The following is a 22,948-nucleotide window of genomic DNA, read 5'->3' as shown; positions in this document are numbered from 1 at the left end:
CCAGCAGTGGTCTGTTGGGGTGTTCGCTTCTGTGAACCCCACCAGAAACTGCTTACAGAGCATTTTGTTGTGTTCCCGTACGGGGAGCACTTGGGCCTCGCTGTGTAGGTGGTGCTCAGGCGTCATCAGAAGGCACCCAGTCGCTGTCCGGAGTGCGGCGTTCTGACAAGTCTGTAGCTTCGTCCACTGCGTCCAACTAGTCCCCGGTGACCAAACAGGCGCTGCATAATTTAGAACCGGCCGGCCAATTGCCTTGTATGTTGCCAGCAACGTTTCTTTGTCTTTGCCCCAAGTGCTGCCGGCGAGCGACTTGAGGACCTTGTTGCGGCTCTGTACTTTGTTGACAACTGCGGTTGTGTGCGCGGAGAAGGAGAGCAGGCTATCAAAGGTAACCCCTAAAATTTTTGGGTTGTTCACCGTCGGTATAGCTGTGCCGTCGACGTGAATGCCTAATTCTAGCCTGACCTCCTTCGTCCAGGTGGTGAAGAGGGTCGCCGATGATTTCGTTGGGGAGAGGGTTAGGCTCCTTGCAGTGAAGAAGCGAGAAAGGCTGGAGAGATAGCCGTTTACTTTTGAGCAGAGGTCATCAATTCCATTCCCAGACGCCAAAATCGAACAATCATCAGCGTACGAGATCAGGGAAACTCCTTCAGGAGGCTGGGGGAGTTTCGAGATGTAGAAGTTAAAAAGTAAGGGGGAGAGAACACCACCTTGTGGAACCCCTTGTTTTATTCTTCTTGGTTTCGAGGTTTGATCTCTGAAGATTACTGATGATTGTCGACCACTCATATAATTCGCCGACCATCGCTTCAGTCCCTGTGGGAGAGAGGAGGCCTCAATGTCTTCTAGCAGCGTGGAATGGCAGACGGTGTCAAACGCCTTTGACAAGTCCAACGCTACTAGGACAGTTCTCTCACAGGGCCGGTTACGATTTAGGCCACGAGTTATCTGGGTGTTTATGGCGTTAAGTGCTGTTGTTGTGCTGTGCACTTTACGGAAGCCATGCTGATGTTTCGCTGGGGTTAGGTGGCAGGTGAAGTATGGGAGCAGCAGGGCCTCAAGTGTCTTCGCGACCGGGGAAAGGAGCGTTATCGGGCGATAAGAGTCTCCTCTGTTGGCGGGCTTCCCCGGTTTCAGCAGTGGGACCACTCTCCCTGATTTCCACACAACAGGAATGATGAGAGTGGTAATAGACAAATTGAGGACCTCCGTGAGGTATGCTACTCCCACAGGCCCCAAATGTTTCAACATCAGCATACAGATTCCGTCGGGTCCAATGGCTTTGGAGGCTTTCGCCTTCCCGATGGCCCCCTTCACTTCACCGTTGGTGAAAACAAGTGGTGCACTGTTTTTGGGCAGTTTGTGCAGCCTCCTGGTCACTCGACGTTTGGCCTTGTCTACCGAAGGATGCAGTGTGAATTGCCGACTGAAATAGTTCGCGCATTTCTTCGGGTCCGATGAAGCGTGACCTTCGAATGAGATTTCCACTCTGTCATCACGCTTCGTCGGGTTGGACAAGGACCTCACGGTTGACCAGAGCTTACTCACACCAGAGGTGAAGTTACAGGCCTTCAAGTGCTCTTCCCACTTTTTCCGCTTATGTTGATTTACCAGTTGCCGAATCTCCAAATTAAGGTCCCTCAAGCGAGGGTCCCCGGGGTCGACCTGGCGTAGGTGGTCACGCTCATTTGCTAGTACAGCTGCTTCAGCCGGGAAATTTGGGCGGACTTCCGCGATACGTCCGGACGGTATGAAGCGAGCTGCTGCGGCAGTGACTACCCTGCGGAACTGGCGTTCGCCAGCATGTACGTCTGTGGGTGTGGGGAGGGCGGCGAAGCTGCTCTCGGTAACTTCCGCGAAGCCGTTCCAATCAGCTTTGTTGAAGTTGGTGTAGGTTCGGTGATCCGCGGGAGCAAAGTCGGTGGGCTTATTGATGGAGATGATTATGGGCAGATGGTCTGATGCTAACGATAGCATAGGTCGCCATGATATGCTATTTATCAGACCAGCGCTAGCAATTGTTAGGTCTGGCGAGCTGCTGCAGCTGCCCACAATCCTGGTGGGGGCGTCGTCGTTCATGGTGCAGAATGTCGAATCGTCTATCTGCTCAGCCAAAATGTTTCCCCTCCGATCATTGGCCAGGCTTGAATGCCAAAGATCGTGGTGCGCATTGAAGTCACCTACTACCAGTCGGTTTTCGCCTCTGAGTAGCGCACCTATGTCAGGGAGATATCCAGCCGGGCAGCAGGTGACAGGGGGTATGTACACGTTAAATATTTCGAGATCGACAAACAAACCCAACAAAGTTGAGTTGCTGTGCAACTTCGTTTCTTGGACCGCAGCTATCAATATGCCGTGCCGACCCATGAAGACTGCTATCTCCTCAATCTTGCTCTGGAGTCCGTTGCAGTTGAGTTGGAGTACGTTCGTATGCCTTGGGAGGCTGGTCGCGATACGGGGAGTGAGGGAAGTGTGGGGCCTACCTTGGGCCTGTTGCGCCTGACGCAGTTGCTGTTGCAGCCTGATGGTAGGTGGCTGCGATGTGGGCGTTGTTGTCTGCGCCGGCGGTGCACTACAGCAAGGGGCGCTGTAGTTGGTAGTCCACTCGCGTGTGGTGCGTAGACCAGAACATAGCCGGAAGTGGCACCAGCCAAGGCATGTGTTGCATTTGACTGATGTCACATTCCGGTATATTCTGTTCTGGCACACGGGGCAGATGGTGTTGGCAACCAGTAGCTGCTGGTTGGCTCGCGCTCGCGAGTGGGACCGGCCGGTAGGTTGTGTGGGTGGGCTGTGTTGGGAGGTTTGCTGTTGCTCAGGGGAGCTTCTGGGGGCCGTGCAGGCTCTTCGGGTGCTAGGTCGCACCCGTGCATTACGCGAGTGGGTAGCCGTAGAGGCTGATTGTGCCATTTGGCTTGAGCAACAGGGAGCCACAAAGTTTGTGGTCCACTCCCGGTGAGACCTAAGGCCAGAGCAGGTTCTTAGGTGACTCCATCCGTTGCAGGAGTTGCACCTAACCGAAGTGGAGTTCGGGTGGAGTCGATTCTGGCAAACACAGCAGAAGTAAATTTCAGGTCCGGGGTTGGGCTCTACGCCCGCCCGGAGAAGAAGGATGCGGAGCAATCCGGCTGCAAGGTATTGCTCCATGGACGAATAATGATTGGTGGGTATCGCCGATCTAGACGGGGTTAGATCACCGAAACAACAGCCCTTGGTCGGGTAAAACCCGAGTCATTCCGGTACGTAGAACCGGCTGTCGTGGGAATGTATTATGGTGCGCTTGGGCTCATATCCAGAACATAAATACTGACTGGCTACGTTGGAAGAGCAACTTTTAGAAAAAAATAGATTCGCTGAGAGGCGCTGGAATGGAGACATTCGAGCAAGTACAACTGGAGGTTAGTCAATTGGTATTCAGATGGAATACATGACCACTATTATTATACCAAAGGATTTTACGGCGCTGTGGTCGAAATATTAAAAGCACTTTCATTTATTTTAAATATGGTTATGGATATTTTAATAAACACTTAAGTTTTTTCAACAAAAACTGAATTTGCAGAATACAGTCGGAGCTTTGCAAATATCCATCCTACAAAATTATAGACACTAAAAGAATATATTGATGTTGATCTCAGAACTGTACAAATTTACTTTTTGTAAATTACCAATAAAAGTTTATTTTAAAATTTGTCTGGCTTTCAACGATATATTTTTATAAGCAAAAACGCAAAGTATTTTTAAGGTGTATAATTATGAGTCAATTTAGTTAGTTTTTTAAGATTGTTGTCATCACGAAACTCCATATCCGAGCCCTAACCGCCAAAAAACGTAAGCGACATTTTTTTTCCAAAATTTTCGTTTTGGTGCAGAAATTCTCCTAAAGCTTCTAGATGCATTTACGTTTTTTTCTGGCGGTTAGGAATCGATATGTATTTTTATAGAAAAGTCCTAAGGCTTATTCAAGTTTTGGCATTTTTGTTTATCTAGAAAGCATAAAATCCCAATTTTTGCACTCAAACACATCTAACTCTCTGCTATGCCTAATAATTACAAGTCCAAACTTTCTTACAAATACAAAATTGCAGTTAAACTTTACCTCTTTGCTTGCATACAACACCCTCGCCAATGTCAAATCCGAATGCAAGCCACATAGGAAGCAATAAATCGATGTACTGGCTGGCGTTGAAGACACAGATGGCGTGGACGGTGGTGTAGTTATGGTTAGACCGCCATGACGTGAGCCATTGGGTGAGCTTGAAGTGATCATGGGCGAAGGTATATTGTATCTATATAAAGAGAAATGCATATAGTTTAAAATATCATATCATAAATATATTTTAAAAAATATATAGAAAATGGTTTTTTGCTCTCTTATGTACCTTCTATGCTCTAATGGCACACGCTCGGCATCCATTGTCTCCCATTGACGCGCTAAGTAATTAACACAATCCTTGCAGGCGAGTACACGATTGTTGGTATCGTTGTTATTGGCAGAGCCACCGCTACCATTACCACCACCTCCATTGTTGCCACTTAAGCTGACATTATCACGACTGTTGCTATTGCTTCCACGCAAGCAGGGAAAATGCATGGCATGCGAATTCATGTGTTCGGCGCTAGTAGAGAGCCATTCCATTTTGTTGGCAGCGCAAAGGACTTTACAAATGGAGCAACTGTGCAAGGAGATACAAATATGCATTAGGAAACATTTTATTAAAAATTTCATTTGAATTTTTTTCGCAATTTCGGTAAGTATTGAAATATTTCGTTTTTATGCTATGCCACTAGGGCACGAACCACGACATTCGTGATCGAATGAAAATAATTGCATTTGCCGAAACGCACTTGTCATACAATGCCGTAATCTCAAAAACTAATTTCGATTCGAGTTTTTTCGGTATCGAATGTTGTTCATCGAGCGTTTAGAAGAAGCATATGACCACCCTACTACGTACATATGAACATATAATAGAACAATTTTTTATATGATTTAAAATTATATATCCAGAGCTTATATTCAATCTGTCTGCAATTTTAATGTAAACAAAATAGTTTCTGATATTCAAACCAACCCGTGACTGAACTTGTTATTGCTTTTAACATTGAAGTCCAACAGTAAATTTTACTAACAAACGATATATGACACTATCTTCACAGTATCATCGATGGCAGTTAAGTCGGAGGATGATTTCATTATAAAAAAATTCATTTTTGTTGCTTTTGCAGATATAAGCGCTTGATAAATGTACATACACTCCGCTTCGTTTGAATAGGTACACTTTTTTTCCTTAAGATCTGGACTTTAGGGCTCGGCGAAACTTCGTTTTAATTTCACTTTGAAGAATGTTCAATTTCGAAGAAAAATTGTGAAAATGAAGAAAACACCGAGAATGAGTTCAGCTCAATAACAACTTTCCAAACACCACCACTCAGTAACGGTGAAAATGGGCAAATCTGTACAAATGTACAAATCGTGCGATCCCCGCTTTAAACCTTTTCAAGAATTTAAAGGACTATAACAGAGTAAGAATGAGTCAAGCAGGCGCACTTTTAACTGCAAAAATTGCATAAATGGAGGACTTCACGAATCCAGGTAGGTTATCTGTTGGAAAAAAACGCATGGAAATGCAAATATTTTTGACAGCTGAAGTCGGCTCAGCGCCGCATGAAATGGAGCTAGGCGGAAATTATAACGAGGTCGTCATCTCATTGTCGAGATAGTAGACCAAAATTAAAGAAAAACGTTAGTGTCCATGACACCACAATTTGGACTGCGAATCACTTTATACACGTGGTTTCAGAAAATGTCAAAAAAGAGCATACGGCTGAAAATTTATACAACTCGCATGCCTGGAGGGACAACTAGAAAATGGTGGTTTTCTCCGGCGAAAAATTTAATCTTGAAGGCTACAATGATTTTCCTTATGATCAAGTTGAGAGTATGGCAGTCTGAACCGCGATTTCGCATTCTAGAGCAGTTTAGATTACGGAAAATTCATGCAAAAAAAATATAAAGGAAATTTGTTTGACATTTGTCGCATATCTTTGCAACTTGTTCTTGAATATCCTATCAAAATTACGCACCAATTCGCACTGCAGGAGCTGTAAAAACGAGGATAACAAAGCAAAGTCGTAATTTTTTCAGCGGGACCTAAACTTAATGGAAAATGTTTGGAATTAGATGTTTGGCAAATTTTTCGAGTCAGTCGAACCATGTGAAGAATGGCAGTTGTTCTTTCCGGCAAATAAAGTGGTAAGCAGCGAAATGTTCTTGCTTTTCCCTTACGCCTGTAGAACTCTCTTCTGGATAGGGGTTTTTCCCATATATTGGAATTAAGGATGTAGTATGCAATACTAAAAGTGTTATACACTATAACAAAAATGAAAGGTATGCTTTTGTTGGTTGAATATAGTCCTTTCCTTGTTTTAAAGCCACTGTGCCTATTCAAGCGAATCAAAATAATATGCACAATTTTCATGGCATGAAATCCAAAGTAATCAAGGTGTTTTCTTCATTTTCACCACTTTTCTTCGAAACTGATCATTCTTCAAAATGAGATTGAAAGGAAGCTTTTTACAAATGTCCCAAGTCCAGATACAAGATCAGATCTTGAAGGAAAAATGTGTACCTATTCAAGTGAAGCGGGTTGTACATACTTAATAATAAAAACAATTTGTTTTTAAGCGGTAGACTTAAGATAAATATAGACATATTATTTATATCATCGCAGCTGTGCAGATAAATATGTTTGGCAAGAATGTTGTACAACTTTTCCATGTACATCATGTGCGTAAATCGTCGCCTGGGTAGAAGTTTGTCGTAGGCTAGTTTCGGCAAGTTTGGCCAATCGCGATTGAAGTTTGGAATGCAATTTCTACGAAATGCGACAATAGATTTTCTCCAAAGCCTCGGAGAATGTTACTAGTTCACGAAGTTCTTAAAAATATTTGGATCACAAATTTTTATTATTTTTTTTTTTGTTCAACGGATGCCACTATCCAATTCCTATGCAATTCGCTCGGTGATTCCGTAAATCAAGTTATTTTTTTTTATGGATAACTTTTCGAGATATTTGAAATTTACCATTATTCAGCTTAAAAAAAAGAGTGGTTCCACTTAATCACGTATGTATATCTTACGAACCAATTGAACAATCGATTTTCAGAATCACCAAGCAATAATCATAGAAGTTGGATAGTGTTATTTTTGAGGTTATGAAGGTTTTTCTGTAGTTACATTTTGTCGTATGCTGCATTTTCCAACAATTTTGCAGCCACTTTGAAATACGGCAAAATGTGATAAACATATGTACTAAATTAACAACGATTTTTACTCAATATCTCGGAAACTAAAGGAGATATCCAAAAATGAATAACGCCATTTGATAGATCTTATTTTTTTTTAAATATGTAACTGTATTTAAAACTAAAAATCGTCAAAATGACGCTTACGACAATCTATTATCCAGGCGACAAATGTATACAGATCTTTGAATATACTTACGGATATTGTCCACGCTCATTTTCGCCGGGTCCCTGAGATGATGATGTCGGCGAATTTGGACGCGAATCACCCTGTCGTGCGAATTTAAAATCACGCTGTGTGGATGGAGAACTATTTGAGATTGGTTCGTATGGCTGAAAAGGAAGTGAAATAGTTGGCAGGCACCTATATTACTACATTACCAGACGGCATAAGCTGCATATGTATAGTAGTATACAAATACAAATACAAACAACAAATGCAATAGGACAAACAAAAGCTAAGGCTAAAGCTAACAAACACATTTTTATGTACATACTATGTATAATAAAAAATAGGTTTACACTGCCATATTTCAAATCCATACGAAATATAAAATTTCGCGAATAAATCAATTTTATTTGCGTCACTACAATGATCTGTTTTGTCAATACTTATAAGTAATTGGATTTATTTATTTATTTATGAATTTATAAATAACTATATGCGCATATACCATATACAAATGTACATACTGGCGACAACCCCAAAGTCCACACGCAGCCATCCATCAAACAAACATACTCGACAATTATCGCAATTGAAAAGCGTTGGCTCGCAAGCATTGTCGACATGATTAGATTCTCGTTTCAAAGAAAAAGCCACTACTGTTGCCTACTCGCTTTTTTACGAATGCTTTAGATAGCTGCTGCTGGCTGGTGACACTAATTTTAGCCCTAGTTTAATATGTAGCCGCTTGAGGCATTAAATCTCACAATTCTTGGTCACACAACAAACGTTTTTCAATGAAACAAAAAAAAAAAAAAAAACAAAAAGCAAATAAAAATTCATGGCTAGGTCTATGTTTGCATGAGGTTATCGTTTATTTTGGGACTACATTTTAATCTGTATTTTATAGTATTTTAGATTAGGTTATTGCAGATGTCAGCGCCCTTGATGTTAATTTCACAATAAATCTGCGGTAATTAAACACGCTTCCTTCTTCGGTTATCGCAATCAGAAAACAAAAAATAATAAAAATAACAAATATTAAAAAACAAGTTAAGAAGTACAAGTTCGGGCGAAACCGAACTTTATTTACCCGACGCACAGACAGGTATCAACTATCGTCGTTTCAACTTTCTCTTAACTAACTTTGCATGATAAGCAGCGGTGGTTTTTCCCAATTTCAACAGTTTTCGATTGTATGCTGAGTTAGACTTAATGATATTAGTTGAACCAAGTTTGGTAGAAATCGATGAACTGGTTACCGAGATACATACACTTTTCTAGTCATAAAGTGGGCGGTACCACGCCCAATTCGTTAAAGTCTATAGCAGTCTTATATATTGTAAAGAGATTGTTGTAACTATTAACTTGGATTAAATTAGCGCCCTTAGTTAATGAAATATCGCTGATTTTCGTATTCGAAAGCGGGTGTAATTTTCGTCCGATTTGAATTTCTTTTCCGTACCAAGGTTATTAAGTGTACCGAGTTTGGTAGAAATTGTTAAATCGGTTACCGAGACACACATTTGTGGTCAAAAGTGGGCGGCGCCACCCTTACCCTTATATGGCAGGTGAGCGTGGTTATTTCACGATTTCAAAGATTCTCAATAGATTTTTTAGCTAAACCCTAGGCAAGGCTCTTACCGAGTTTGGTAGGGATTGGTGAAGCGGCTACTGAGATACAGCATTTCATCATAAGTGGGCGGGGTCACGCCCATAGAAACGTATGTATAGAAAAGTACCGAAAATGGTGGTGAAAAAGATACGTTTTCGGTTGTTTTTTTCTGAAATTTGTCTGATTGAATTTTTCGTTCAATACGCTTTCCTTCTGCACTTCAGAGATATTTTTTCGTGATTCAAAAGAAGTAAAATAAAACTAGGAAGCGGCTGACGGCATTCGAAAACCGCCACCTTCTGGAAGCTAACAAATAGCGGCACACTCCTCTGCACGCTCAGCCACTGCCGACTACGCATGCATCCTTTCAGATGTTTAGCTTGAGCAAATAAAATACAATTACTGCTTTCGAATGACATCATCTTTTTCGAACGTTTTCCGGATACGAAAATTGATGATAACTGTAAAGTTTTTTGTATGCACTGTCGGCAACATTTACGTTTCTTTGTCATCAAATCAAAAATCGGCGGGATTTTTTAGCAACTTAAAACTGCCACTTTATTATTACTATTATTTAATGGCCTACAAAACTGCATACCAAATTTTTTTCTAAAGATTCTGAATAAATTTGTTTTTTGTTATTTATTGGCCATTTAACAATTATATTCAACAATTTTATAATGAGCTCGAGGCCATTTTTAAATGAAAAATTTATTGTGGAAAAGCAACAACAATTTGAAAAAATGGTAGAAGTGATAGCTATTTCGGAAATCACCACATTCTGAATAAAGTAAAATTTTTATACTATTTACACAAAGTATGGAATTTGGTTTTACATATGTTTTGTTAGATGGTGAGCTGAGATTTTGTAAAAAAAATATTAAACATTAAATAAACAAAAGAAAATTAAAAAAAAAAATCGTCATATATTGGGATGTCCACCTTATGGCCAAGGCTGTAGGTTGTTTATTTCCCAATGAGTATGAAGAAGTAGTACAAATCGTTAAAGAATTTGCCAAAAAATATATATATATGGGCGATCCCAGCGAAAAGTCACCCGCGAAAAAAAGTCCTTTATCTAACTTATTTATAGGCCGATTTGGCTGCTTTTTATAGAATATACTGGTAATGAAGGCAGACACATTTTTGCTAAAAATTATCTCGTTAGGTAGCGCCAGGGTCGAGATATTTTGAAAAACTGTATTTATGCTCTGGCTTATTTCACATTTGGCATTTGAAAAAAAGAGAACAGCTGTGGCGTCGATGTCAAAATAAAAAGTATATTCGACATAGAACGGATGTTTTTTTTTCACGTTGAAAATTCGTTCGAAAACAATATCAACAAAACGTTTTCAATGGAGATTTTAGTAAAGTAGCGTCAGGTAATGTCCCGTCAGATAGTTCAGCTAATTGAACAAAAAGCAGAAAATATTTCTACATTTAAAAACTTGGAAAATTAACCTTAAATATTTATTATATTACTACCAAAGTTTCATACAAATAGTATTGCCCAATTTCAGAGTTTTGCCATTTTGTAACCCAAGTCAAAATCCACCCTTTTTTGTAACATCACGTCAGCACGTATGTTTACTAATATCTTTAAATCGCTACTACCAACAATAGTAATTTTTTACTGAATAAGGGGTCATTTAATTGCTATGCAAATCTAGAAAACCCTTTTTAAAATTTTGACTTTTTCAATTATTATTATTTTAACATTTTGTCATACGAGTATTTTCTATCCGGATTCAGCTACTAGAGCCTTGTGTTTATCTGTTATAATTTTCACGCTTCACATTAGCAGATCCCAGTATAGGCTGTGGCGAAGAGTAGTAATTGAGAAACGATTTTACTTTACACGCCACCGGCATGTATTTCCACCAACTGAATCCGAATCTGAGGTCCGTTTGACTCATGCATCCTCCACATTTCGAGTATATTGCGAATAAAATGGGAACAAATTTACCATTTTGCAGATTTGCAGATTTTTCTGGTTAAAACTAATATGCCTGCCGAGCCGCGAACATAATTGAAAAAAAAAAAAACATTTTCTATCATTTAGATATTCCCTGATCAAGCCTGGGTCCTAGCAACGGCGGCCGGCTTACTTATCACACATGTTCTATATGTGTGCATACCTACATATGTATGTATATGCTTACTCGGTAAAGCTAACACTCCTTTTATTTACTTTGTTTCTAGCCATCTAAGAATTTATTTTATTTTAATGGAGTGAAATAATAAATACGAGTGCAAACAAAGTAAAACGTAAAAGAAACCAAAAAAAACACAAAAATAATATTACAGCTAGGCTCATTATCTTATCGGTGACATTTGTTGACTTGAATTAGTACACATGTTGACATTTTATTTGGTGTTATTGATAATGAAATTACTCTCAAAATATTTGCAAATACGCAAACCACCGCTGGCACCACCACTGCCACCAACACAGATATAGAGAGGGGCATGTGAGACACACATTCGGACGAGACACTTGTCATTAGAACGGCAGCAAGTTATTTGCAAAAAAAAATGTTAAAAAATATTGTGCACAAAAAAAAAATAAAATAAATAGAATATAATAAAGTGACAATCAACAATTAAAACAATACTTCACCACGCTTACTTAACAATATACATTAGCCAACGAACGGCCTTCAGTGCGAAAAACGCTTTGCTGTTTTATTCCCTGTATACGGGATGCTATTTATGTACATATATAAATGCAAATATACATACGTATGATATACTATCATAATCTACTTGAACTGCTGCTAGGCATACAACTAGTATTTTTCCCGTAATAGCGGAATTTTTGTAACATTTCACCTTCTGTCTGTCTGTGCGTCAGTCAATTTTTTTGTATTTGATTTTTATTTTTTGTATTCTCCTTCTGTTTAATCTTTAAATCATTTTGCATTCAATAGAGCGCGTCAGCGTGTTGTACTACACCAACAACAATATTTGCTGCCGTCTCGTTGACTTTTGCTGACTTGCATGCATGCGAGATGGTTGCTTGGCCTGATAAGGCAAAAGGTGACTGTTTTATTGGCCCCAAGCGATAGCCTCTGTTACATCGAGTGGGCACCTTTATTGACATTCGACGTTATCAGAAAAAATAAATATAAGTCCTCGTTAATCATATTGATGCCGCGTGTTAATAAAAATAAATCTAGTGGAAAGTGTACATATGTACTTATGCCTATAAATATACATACGAACATAAACATTTGTAGTTAAGCGAAAACACTTTGCCCACTTATTTTAAACTGCGGAATTATAATCTAGGAATAACCACACGAACGCACGTACATACATGTACACATGCATACTTGAAAAGGCACTCATAATTGAGGACTTGGGGCGACCAGCGTCTTATGCGATAACTAGCACAGAAAGAAGTGGACAAATTAATTATTTAAAACTCAACTCACCTTAAATTTCACATTACTTGTCGAATCGGAATTGGCTAATGACTTCTCAGAGGGTGTATAACGTCCAGCACCCTCAGCACTGGTGCCGATCACATTGTTGTTATTAAGATTTGAGTCGCTATCAATGCTGTAAATAACGCCGGCACCTCCAACGCCAGCGCTATTATCGCAGCCAGCGCCGACGGATACACGCCCCGTAGAGGTAGCTGTTGCCATTGTAGCATTATTGCCACCTTCAGCTAAGTATAAATGCTTTTCATAACAAGAGGAACATATTTGCACCATGCCTGAAAAAGAAGAGCGAAAAATTAAGCAAAATGTCTGATTGGCAGGAAGTAAAAAATGCGTAGGTACTTACCCTGTGGACTAATTGGACTAGCGTTTTTGAAAGCTTTCATTGTTTTTATGAAGGGATAGTAGGGCTCGCGCTCAGCATTTGGACAGCAGTAGACGAGCCGTAAACGTGAAGAGGGCGTATCGCCGCCACAAGTATAGCATACAAATGTGGTGCGTTCCGTGACGGATGTGGGTTTCTTCCGTAGCGTATAGGAGCGATCATTTTCAGGTGTTTGGCCAGTCTGGAAAAAGATAGAGGTTAAAATTTTGCATAGATTAATTTAGTTCAAGGTCTGCATAAAGAAAAGGTAGTTATAAAGATATAATTTAAGTAACTTTAAACGATCCTATGAATCCTAAAGACCAGATTCAGCCAAACATACGCCATCTGCTGAACCAGACGGACAATAGATAGCTCTTGCCGAGATCGGTCCCTAGAAGAAGAACGAGATTCTCGCAGGGGCCCCAAAAACATTCAACAGTTGTAAAAAAGAAATAAATCTTGATCACCAAAAATTTTGACATCAGTCGCGTCGATAACACATCCCACGGCAGAAGTTTTTTAAAGCTTTCTATAGATTTTAGATCAGTAACGGTCAGGAAGAGGTTTCAATGTGTGCGTCCATATAAAATCTATAAACAATTTTCAACAGTTGTGCAAAATAAGCACATTTTTATCATCGAAAATCTGCAAATCAGTTACGACCAAAGTACATCTACAGTAGTTGTGAAAAAGAAAGATATATTTACCATCGAAAATCTGCAAATCAGTTACGACCTAAACACATCCCACGAAAGCTTTTTAAAGCTTTCTATAGATTTGATAGATTTTATATCAGTGACGGTCAGAAAAAGTCCAGGGCAATTCTAGCTAAGATAGTTGAAAGTCTTTTATAAGACGGTTGAAAGTCAGTAGGCAAGATTGTTTGCAGGATTTGGTTTATTCCGGCACGAAAATCTTACAAAAACAGCTCCCTTACCCACTTTTTTGATAAAAAATACTTGGAATCATTTTGATCGCGCTGCTCCAACAGTCGCAAAGGACTGGCGTGAGAACCGAGGTCGAGTCCTTGGGCAGCGGAATTTTGTTTTTAAAGTTTTTCTTTTGTTTTTAATATTTTTTTTTATTAATTTTCTTTTCATTTTATTGTTTAAAAGAGAAAAATATATGTATATGGATATATTTATTTGAATTTATTACTTTCTCTGATTTATTTTTTTCTTTGATTTAATTTTTTTAAATGAAACATATTATTTTAATATCATTTAATTTCTAGAAACTTATATGTACATATTTTTATGATTTTAATGAAATTTCTTTTGGGTGTGAGATATTCTTAAAAAAAATTAACTTAACTAATTTTAAGGAAGTTATTTAATTTTTTTTCTTTTTTAACTGAATTTTCTGTTAAAATACATAAAAAATTATTTTAGTATCATTTAATTTTTAGAAACTAATTTTTTAGTTTTCATTTGATTTTTCCTTTATTTATTTATTTTTTGTTAATTTCTTGTTTTTATTTATTTAAAAAAATATACACTGCCGGAACAAAGTATTGGCACAGCAAATTTTTCACAATATATGCAACAGTTTTTATTCTAATATTTTTCCGCCAATTTTGTATAAAAATATGGTTCATTCAACAACATAAAAATATGATTCCTAAACTTTGTGCAAAATTAGAGAAAATTCAACAAATTTTCATTAAAATTTTCAACTTTTTAATCAGAGTATGAAGTTTTGCGGCCCATTAAATTATAGTAAAAAAATGCAAGTTTGGAGTTAGTCAAAAATCGCGTTGATTTTTGAGAATTTTTTTGTTGAAGGTGTTTTGCATTTTATTCCATATAAAGTATTTTCGAAAAAATTTTTTTTATGGAAAAGACTGCGTGAAAAAAATGCCAAAAATCAACAGTAATTCCTAGCTACTTAAAATTTGCACTTTACTATAATAAAATTGATTGGGCTACAAATCTGCATACACAAAGAAATTCTAAAAAATCTGATTAAAAAGTTGAAAATGTTCATGAAGATTTGCTGAATTTTCGCGAGTTTTGCACAAAGTTTAGGAATTATATTTTTATGTTTCTTGTTGTAGAATGAACCATATTTTTATACGAAATTAGCGGAAAAATATTAGAATGAAAATTGTTGCAAATATTGTGAAAATTTTGCTGTTCCGGCAGAGTATATATCCTCGTTAGCAGATCTTTGCATTAGTCTTTCGAAAGACAGCAAATAGGTTTGTTCATCGGAAATCCAGCAAGAATTATCCAACACTCAAAATATCAGAGAGTATGAAAAAGTTCTCTCAAATCCTCTCTCATGTTGGGAAACTACACGAACGCAAATTTGGAGTCCACCGTTGCATTTCAAACATAATAAATTTTTGTAGAATTTTTAAAATTATTTCAGATGTACAAAAATAGGATATCCATGTGTATTTCTTGCTCTTTATCATACTAGCTGTCGGGTTTCTTAAATCGACTCTGGTTGCAATTGCAATCCGATTGCGAATGCAATTTTTTTTTTGGATAATTTGTGTTAGTTTCCATCACACAATTCTTGTAGGGATATCAACAAGTATTTACTTCCTTTTTTCTTTGAAAATCTCTCGTGTTTATAAACTTTTAAATTTAACGAACTTTATTATTCAAATTATCGTCGGAACACAATGCAACCATGTGCCACATGCATATGTTTTTCGGGATTGCAAATTCTTGTTGGCTAAAATATTTCCAGCAAGAATTTGCAACTTCTCTCCAGGAGAACTGTCATTTTGCGCTCTCAGTTTTTGAGTGATCGATCATTTTTTGGCTTGCACGAACGCGATTCGGGCAAATATCATGACAATTCGTACAAATTCGTACAAATTTTTTTGCCTGTGGTAAGTTAAAAGACAGTTGCCATAGTTGACTTGTTAGGCTGCATGAGAGACTTTCCCCAATGCATTGCATATTTTCAGACAAATTTAGCACAGGAACTTCTAGATTTCCCTGCAGGGTTAACGGTCCCGCCTTAGTGTCGTTGCGGCGGTAGAAGGAGGCGGCAAAAGGAGGTATTATAACAGCGTAAAGGCTCCCCAAGCAGCTATAGTGAAAATACCTATTATTTATTAACATTATTTGTATTTTTATTTTGTATTTACTTTGTTAAGTATACTTAACATTCCCATTTATTATATTTGCCTAAGATTACCACCACCTATTTCACTATTTACCTTCACCTTCTCTTCCTCCTTATCTTTGAGAATTAGATAAGTTTTTAATTTCTTATAATCCTTCCAGTTATCGTTTTCCAGCAATTTCCTCTCTTTCCGCGTACAAGCTGTCGCTTCTGTTCCCCTTAACGTTATCGCTGCACCAACAGCATTTGTTGTAACACCGACACCGATCGCACCTTTATCACTACAATCTGCCATTACCAACAGCAATAAACACTTGCGAATTTGCATTGATTTAAGGATCGCAAAAAAAAAATATTCCCCACACAAATAGTTTTTACAAAACTATAACACTTCTTTCTACACCACTTATGTTAAAAAAAATGGCATTTACAAGTCCGAACACGGGCAAGAGAGGCGTCGCACTTAAGTAATATGTTTAAAAATTTAAATTTTTTTCGCCAACACGAGAGCACTAGAAAAGATAACTTTTCATTTTATTCCGCAGTTATATTTTGCTTAATCAATTTACAAATGCAGCAACACTTTAAATTTAGAACAGCAAGTACTATTCTATACATTATAAGCTTTTGATAAGAGATCGCTCAACATACATACAGCGAGCGCAGGAATACTGCCTTAGGCAACTTTTGAAGCGGAAACACTGGTTTAAAGCAGATTTCGAAACTCAAGTTTTTGTTTATCTAAAATTCTTGTGCTTTTTAACTTTATGTTAGCACTTTGTCTTACGAAACCGCGTTTATTTATTATCTTTCTTATCTGACGATCGTTTTTGATCTATTTATTCACGCACAGAAGCAATTACAATTAGTCCACGTACACTTGTACATACATATCTACGCATAAATGTAACTACAGACACTAGAAACCGAAACGTGTCCGCTGACTGACACTGACATTACCGCGTTTACCGTTGCTGTTGCCGCACGATTTGACGGTGTTAAACGAATAAGAGCACGCTTCGTATACGACTGGAAGTGTGTAGCGGACAATGAGCGATTCGAACCCAAATCCACATGAAATACTGATAACAGTGGGAATCAACTTAGCCTGTACCTATGTATATGCATGTACATACATACGGACATATATGTGTATATAATGGTTGACTTAATTAGGACCCCGAGTCAACAGAATGCAGTATCAGAGTCAAAAGCAGTAATGGAAACACTGCAGATACAACAACTACATACATAGAATATCGCTCATGTAACCTAAAATGCTTTTCACCAACACAAAATCATTTTTATGTTTGCACTAGTATACCTAGTGTACGTCTGTAATATAAAAATAAAAAAATAAAAACTTTCCAGCCACTACAATGGTTATACAAACTGAACAAAAATTAGTTTATAATCACAAAATTAACAAACTGTGGAAATTATTTATTTGTACTATACGTCAATCATGCAGCTGTTTTTTTAAAAGTATACTAACTGCTCAAATATGAAAAGAACTCTACACTGTATATAGCATCGGAAAAGCTTAGCTAGCAGGTTGCGTTGCGGTTAAAAAATAACTTGGAAGATAAGGCCAATGTTAAACAAATGTTTCTGGTGGATTGATAAATTTACATTTTAGCTGAAAATTAAATATTTTTTTGTAAACAAAGGGGTATTTAAATAATGTGGTTTGCGGCAAGCTGTCGAAACTGCTGCATACCAGTTAGGTGAATTAAGGTATCAACAAAATTTTTGTGTGCCATATGATTTTTTAGGTTAGGTTACGAGAGTGGCGGCCACTCTAGTGTAGTGGTAAGCAGTGCGCCCTTCCACTTGGCAGGGCAAAACATCGCAGAAAAATTTTGAAAAAAGGTTTTTTCTTAACAACGGTCGCCCCTCGGCAGGCAGTGGTAAACCTCCGAGTGTATTGCTGCCATAAAAAACAGCGTCTCATAAAAATACAATCGCCGATCGGAGTCGGCGTAAGACTGTAGGTTCCTCCCCTTTTTGTGACAAACACCAAGGCGCACGCCACAAATCGGAGGAGAAGCTCGGCCAAATGCCAACGTGTTGTGTAAGCGTCAATTTATTATTATTAAGGTGCAAGTCTTAAGTAGCTAGGACTTACCGTTAATTTTTGGCAACTTTTTTTTGTAGAAAATGTTGTTTTTTTTTAGAAATTTTTTTTTATGGGCAAGCAAATGAGCAGCACGTTGCACATTTTTGTACTAAATTTTAATGAGCTACAAAACTGCAAATCAACTTTCTTCTAACCACTCTGATTTTGATGAAACTTTACAGAATTAATTTTCACAGTTTTTGCAAAAAGTCGGAAATTTTGATTTATATGGTTTATATGGAAAAGAGATTTACCTTCATAAAAAATAATAAACGTTAAGTAACCAAAAGCAAAATAGCCAAACCTGGCTAAGATGTTGAGTCCTAATTTATATTTTGGTCACTGTAAGTGTTCCTCAATTCGAAGCACAGACATTCCGATTAGAAAATAATAACTGTTTATAGAGAAAATTACGATCATATACCAACATCACTTAAAATTGTTTCATAGGTACGCCATTTTAATGACCTGACATGGCGTGGAAATACTGAACACCGAATACGGGACAAATACAGGATATTAAAAGAAATACAGAACATTTGGCGTCCTGTATAGAATAAATAAATTACCAGGACAATTGGTCAAAATACAGGTATATCCAGTACAGGACGGATGGTCACTGTAGTTATAATTAAAGCTTAAAACTTGGAAAAACTCTGCTATTTAAAAATTATGTTTCTACAATTGCATTTCCTTCTCTCCATCGACTTACCTGATAGCTGTTCCATTGTTGTATAAGATTTTCAAAGCATAGCTGACAGGCTTGTATCATGCCACGCGGATCCTTTGGACGTGAACGGGGCGGACGTGGATGCTGTTCATTGAAAATGGGAAAGTACGGATGATGGCGACCCTTCAGATCTTTGGAACGTACAGTACTGAGTTCGATGAGACTACCACGCCGCTGCTCATCACCACAAACATAACATACTTCAGTCAATGAGTTTTTGTCTGGCATTGACAAATCCAGTATGCCGACATCCACTTGGTTGGCTGTATTGCTAGGCGAGGCATTTCTAAACATTTGCCGCGAGGTACCGCATGATAGCATATAGGGTTCACAAATGTTGTTAGAGTTTCGCAAATCTAAAGCGGCACCAGTATCGTCGGCATCAGCCATCGAAGGGGCATTCGAATGACTTCCGCCACCAGCTGCAATACCATAATCATATGGACTGATGCGATCTTGTCGCTGATGTTGTATTTGGTGCTGTTTGCTATCAGAAGTTAAATTAGAAGTAGGTTTTTGAGCTTCATTTGGTGGATTTAGATCGTGGCGTGCTGCAGCTGAGTTCATATAGGAAATCTGTCCCAATTTGAATTTGTGATGCGCAAATGATGATGATTTTATATTAATTGATTCATACGGCGAACCGCTGGCAACTGCTTTACGTGTTTCAACTGTGGAAGGTTCCTCATTCATGTGTGTCATACCCTTAGGTAACTGCGTGGAGCTAATTTGTTTTTCTTTTGGTTGTGGCGTCAATTGGCCATTTAAGGTCGCGTTAACATTTCGATTGTAATAATCACAGTACTGTTGTGCCGATGAACTGCTAGGGACATTCGTCGTTTGAGCATAATGTAGTGACGATGGCGGCTCATTTGAATGCACAGGAAAATATTGATTTACCACATTCGCCGGCCGTTCGTATTCAGCGCGATTTGGTGTCCTCTGCACATTGCCAAAGTAAGCGAAATCCTCATGCAAAGTGCCATGCTGCAAATGATCAGCACTCAAGCCGAGCACCTGAGCAGCATATTCGCCTTGCGTTTGGATGTCGGCGCCTATGTAATTTTTGCCATCCACCCGTTTCATATGATATAAGCGTTGCAAATGCGGTTTCTTCTTCCGTTCGTATGCATCCCATTGTTCTCGCAAGGATCGGTAACATAACATACAAGCGATTACATATGTTTGACTGTTCGCTACCTTTGGCACGCCGTTAGGCGGTTCATGGCGTTCTAGGAAGGGAAAATATGGTTCCGTTGGACATTCTTGATTCGGACGTATACGTAAAGACTCGCAGCCGCCATTACCACCGCAAACGTAACACAAAGGGAATACGCCATCGTTAGCTGAATTGCCGAGAGTATCACATTCCGAAATATTGGCTGGATTTGTTTTAGATGATGGACGTTGAGGATGATAGTATGCTGACTGTAGCGAATGATCCAAGTTGTGATGCGTTCCCATATAAGGGGACGATTTCGAATCGGGTGACAGTGACGCAGCAAGATGACCTTCAGCTAGCTTTGGTGTTGCTTGTTGTTGTGATTGTGTAGACACGCCACGTTGTTCGCTTTTTACATGAACTTTCCCTTTTTCCATAATATATTTCTGAAATATATGGATTAGGTATAGAGATATTAAAAGCTTTTAAAATATATAAGATACATACTTACCTATTCTGTAGCAGTTTCTGATGGTTATTTTTACGCTTTTTTTCTGGATCAATGATGAAGGTAAACATAAAATAAAGTCGCTCTTGGATGAATAAAATTGAATACGGAAAACGCGTTTAATATTTAATTAATTATTTTTTTAGCGGACCAAACGCTAAGCGATTATCCGGGTTTATCACTTTTTTTATATTTTAAAGGAATTAAAATTTGTCCTTGTTTGTAGGCACTTTTGAAATTTGTTGCTTGGTATTTGGATAGCAATTTTTATTTATATTTCTTTTTTTTTGTAAAAGTTAAAATAGCTTGACGCAGCTATAATTTTATACAATTATGCGTAAATGCTTTGCACATTTACTGCAAATTCAACACTTCTCAGCTTTAGTCTACTTACACAAGATACCTACATATTTATGTGATACGTGGAAGTAAATATGCATGCGTATTGCATCGTTTTACTAATCCATCATAATTTTTCAGCATTAAAAAAGAAGATAAAAGTTTGCATAAAACAAAAAAGTTGCCCAATCCCAATTACTACTAGTCACAATTCCCGATCGTTCGCACCGTCTTCTTCAATTTTCTTTCTCGGTGCGTTTCTCGGATTTTCGTGTGTCCAGCCAGGCATTCGTTCATTGAGGGCTGACATACAAACAAACACCCGCACACCAACTGCCAGCCGCTGGTTTCTGCTTCTGAAGTTTTTGCTATCTTTTCCGACTGCAGTATTGTGGTTAGCTATTACTCCAACTTTGGTTATTTAGCAATGCGATGAAAATTGTATTACGCACTACAACTTTTTGGCCAACTTTTACCAGCACGCAGCTTATAGTTCTCAACGCACCCGAACACCGAAACGGAAAAAGTGAGGTCACAAAGAAAACTCACAATTGGTGTATTACAAAATTCCATCGGACACTATCCGAGTTGCTATTTCTATGGGCTTCACTATTCGGACGTAATTTGCATTTCCCATTGGGCCTTGGTCAAATCTTACGACCCAATTACTTGCAGTATATCACAAATTCATTTTCATTGGCCTTTTTCAGTTTTTACACTCCACTTTTTTATTTGGAAAATGTAAACTGCAAAAACCTATCACTTCTGCTCACGCGATCTAGAATGGGAACACAAAAGACATTGCGTCCATTTTGAACAGAACTGTCAACCGCTGGTATGCTTTGCTCTGACATTCGATACATTTTTCGTTTCGGACAGAGTGTTGCCACATCTGCCTGCGCTGTACACCATTTTATTTCGGAGGGATTTTCACTAGAACAGCAATAGCTAAAGCAGGGATCACACGATTGGTACATATTTGAATATTATGGCAGTACCAGACTGGTGTTCTACAAATTTGTATCGAGTATGAGTCCAGCACAATAAAAGAATCCCACGGACGTGGACATCCGAACAGACACTTGCTTGCAGAGGAGCCCTCGCCAAGGCATGGCATCTATGCGAACTGACGGACGAAGTGCAGAGGTTCACAGAAGAATGCCGTACTGGACACACAACCACCTGACATGGACGAGACGGAGACTAGGATCACAATAGCACAACTTCGCCCCACGACTCGAAACATATCTTCCCATGCACACAAAACCCCACTCAGCTGACGCCTTCGTCCCCTGTGGACAGACCCCATAGAGGCTGCACCCTTCTTGGGTCTACCGTTAGTTGAGCTTGACGATAATGCCTGAGAGACTAAACTCTACAACAACAAAAACAACAACCCGCCCTCGGTAAGTGTCAAAATGTAGAAATCCACAACGTGCCTCAGGGAAGGTGTCCCGTTCTGAAGAGGGTATGGAGATATATTTTAAGGTTATCTAACATCGCTGCATCAATTTTGAATCATGGCTGCCTTTTTCCGGATCTTGGTAACGGAAGTGTTAAGAAGAGCAGAGCGCCCGATAGACCTCTAGGTCGCAGTGCACACCGTCGGTTTATGTGTTATAATATTTAATTGTTAAAATATCGTTCATTATAGGCACATACCTTAGGGTCGAAACATAGTGGAGCGGCGAGCAAAGCGAAGAGCTCCACTATGTTCTTACCCTTAGACTTCTTTGACACTTCGGCTGTTGTAGAAGCCACGAATTTTTGGTGAATGTTGCTGTTCCCATTATGCATTACTGCGGCATTACTGCAAAAAACAGCCCCTTTTATTTCTAAACTAAAACTGATGGAGAAGTCCAGCATTCGTAAACACGGTTAAATGGCGAATTCGAACCAAGCTCATTCGACTGTTTGACTGGAAATGGTATTGGATTTCATTACTGCTTTTATTCAAAATGTATACAAATTAAATAAAACTGCAAATGCGACTTGACTTTCTTTTTTAATTAAATTGGATTTAATTTATTTTTTTATTTTTTGTTTCAACACACTTTCGCTCAGTATGCGTTATATAAATTTTGAAATTATATTATAATCG

General features: G+C 38.6%; 1 protein-coding gene across 8 annotated transcripts in view; it reads right to left on the bottom strand.

Moving 5' to 3' along the window:
* LOC118744756 overlaps positions 1 to 21,664 on the bottom strand; it is a 94,994-nt gene extending 73,330 nt beyond the window's left edge. For 4 of the 8 annotated variants that reach the window (XM_036478051.1, XM_036478050.1, XM_036478052.1 and 1 more), the window contains exons 1-7: positions 20,512 to 21,664; positions 18,821 to 20,446; positions 12,885 to 13,104; positions 12,527 to 12,813; positions 7,508 to 7,641; positions 4,383 to 4,676; positions 4,100 to 4,289 (exon numbers count right to left, since the gene is read on the bottom strand). In XM_036478051.1, the coding sequence (XP_036333944.1) occupies positions 4,100 to 4,289; positions 4,383 to 4,676; positions 7,508 to 7,641; positions 12,527 to 12,813; positions 12,885 to 13,104; positions 18,821 to 20,437 (2,742 nt within the window). In that variant the 5' untranslated portion in view covers positions 20,438 to 20,446; positions 20,512 to 21,664. Of the gene's footprint in view, positions 1 to 4,099; positions 4,290 to 4,382; positions 4,677 to 7,507; positions 7,642 to 12,526; positions 12,814 to 12,884; positions 13,105 to 16,083; positions 17,027 to 18,820; positions 20,447 to 20,511 lie in introns of those variants that run through there. The other 4 variants (XM_036478047.1, XM_036478048.1, XM_036478049.1 and 1 more) reach the window with 4 other exon arrangements.
* Between the last annotated feature and the right edge of the window lie 1,284 nt (positions 21,665 to 22,948).

This window comes from Rhagoletis pomonella, unplaced genomic scaffold (assembly GCF_013731165.1).
Source record: "Rhagoletis pomonella isolate Grant_MI unplaced genomic scaffold, Rhpom_1.0 Rhpom_scaffold_00008, whole genome shotgun sequence".
NCBI classification, from domain to species: Eukaryota; Metazoa; Arthropoda; class Insecta; order Diptera; family Tephritidae; genus Rhagoletis; species Rhagoletis pomonella.
Note: the sequence above shows the minus strand (reverse complement) of the source record. Positions and strands in the feature narration are given on the sequence as shown.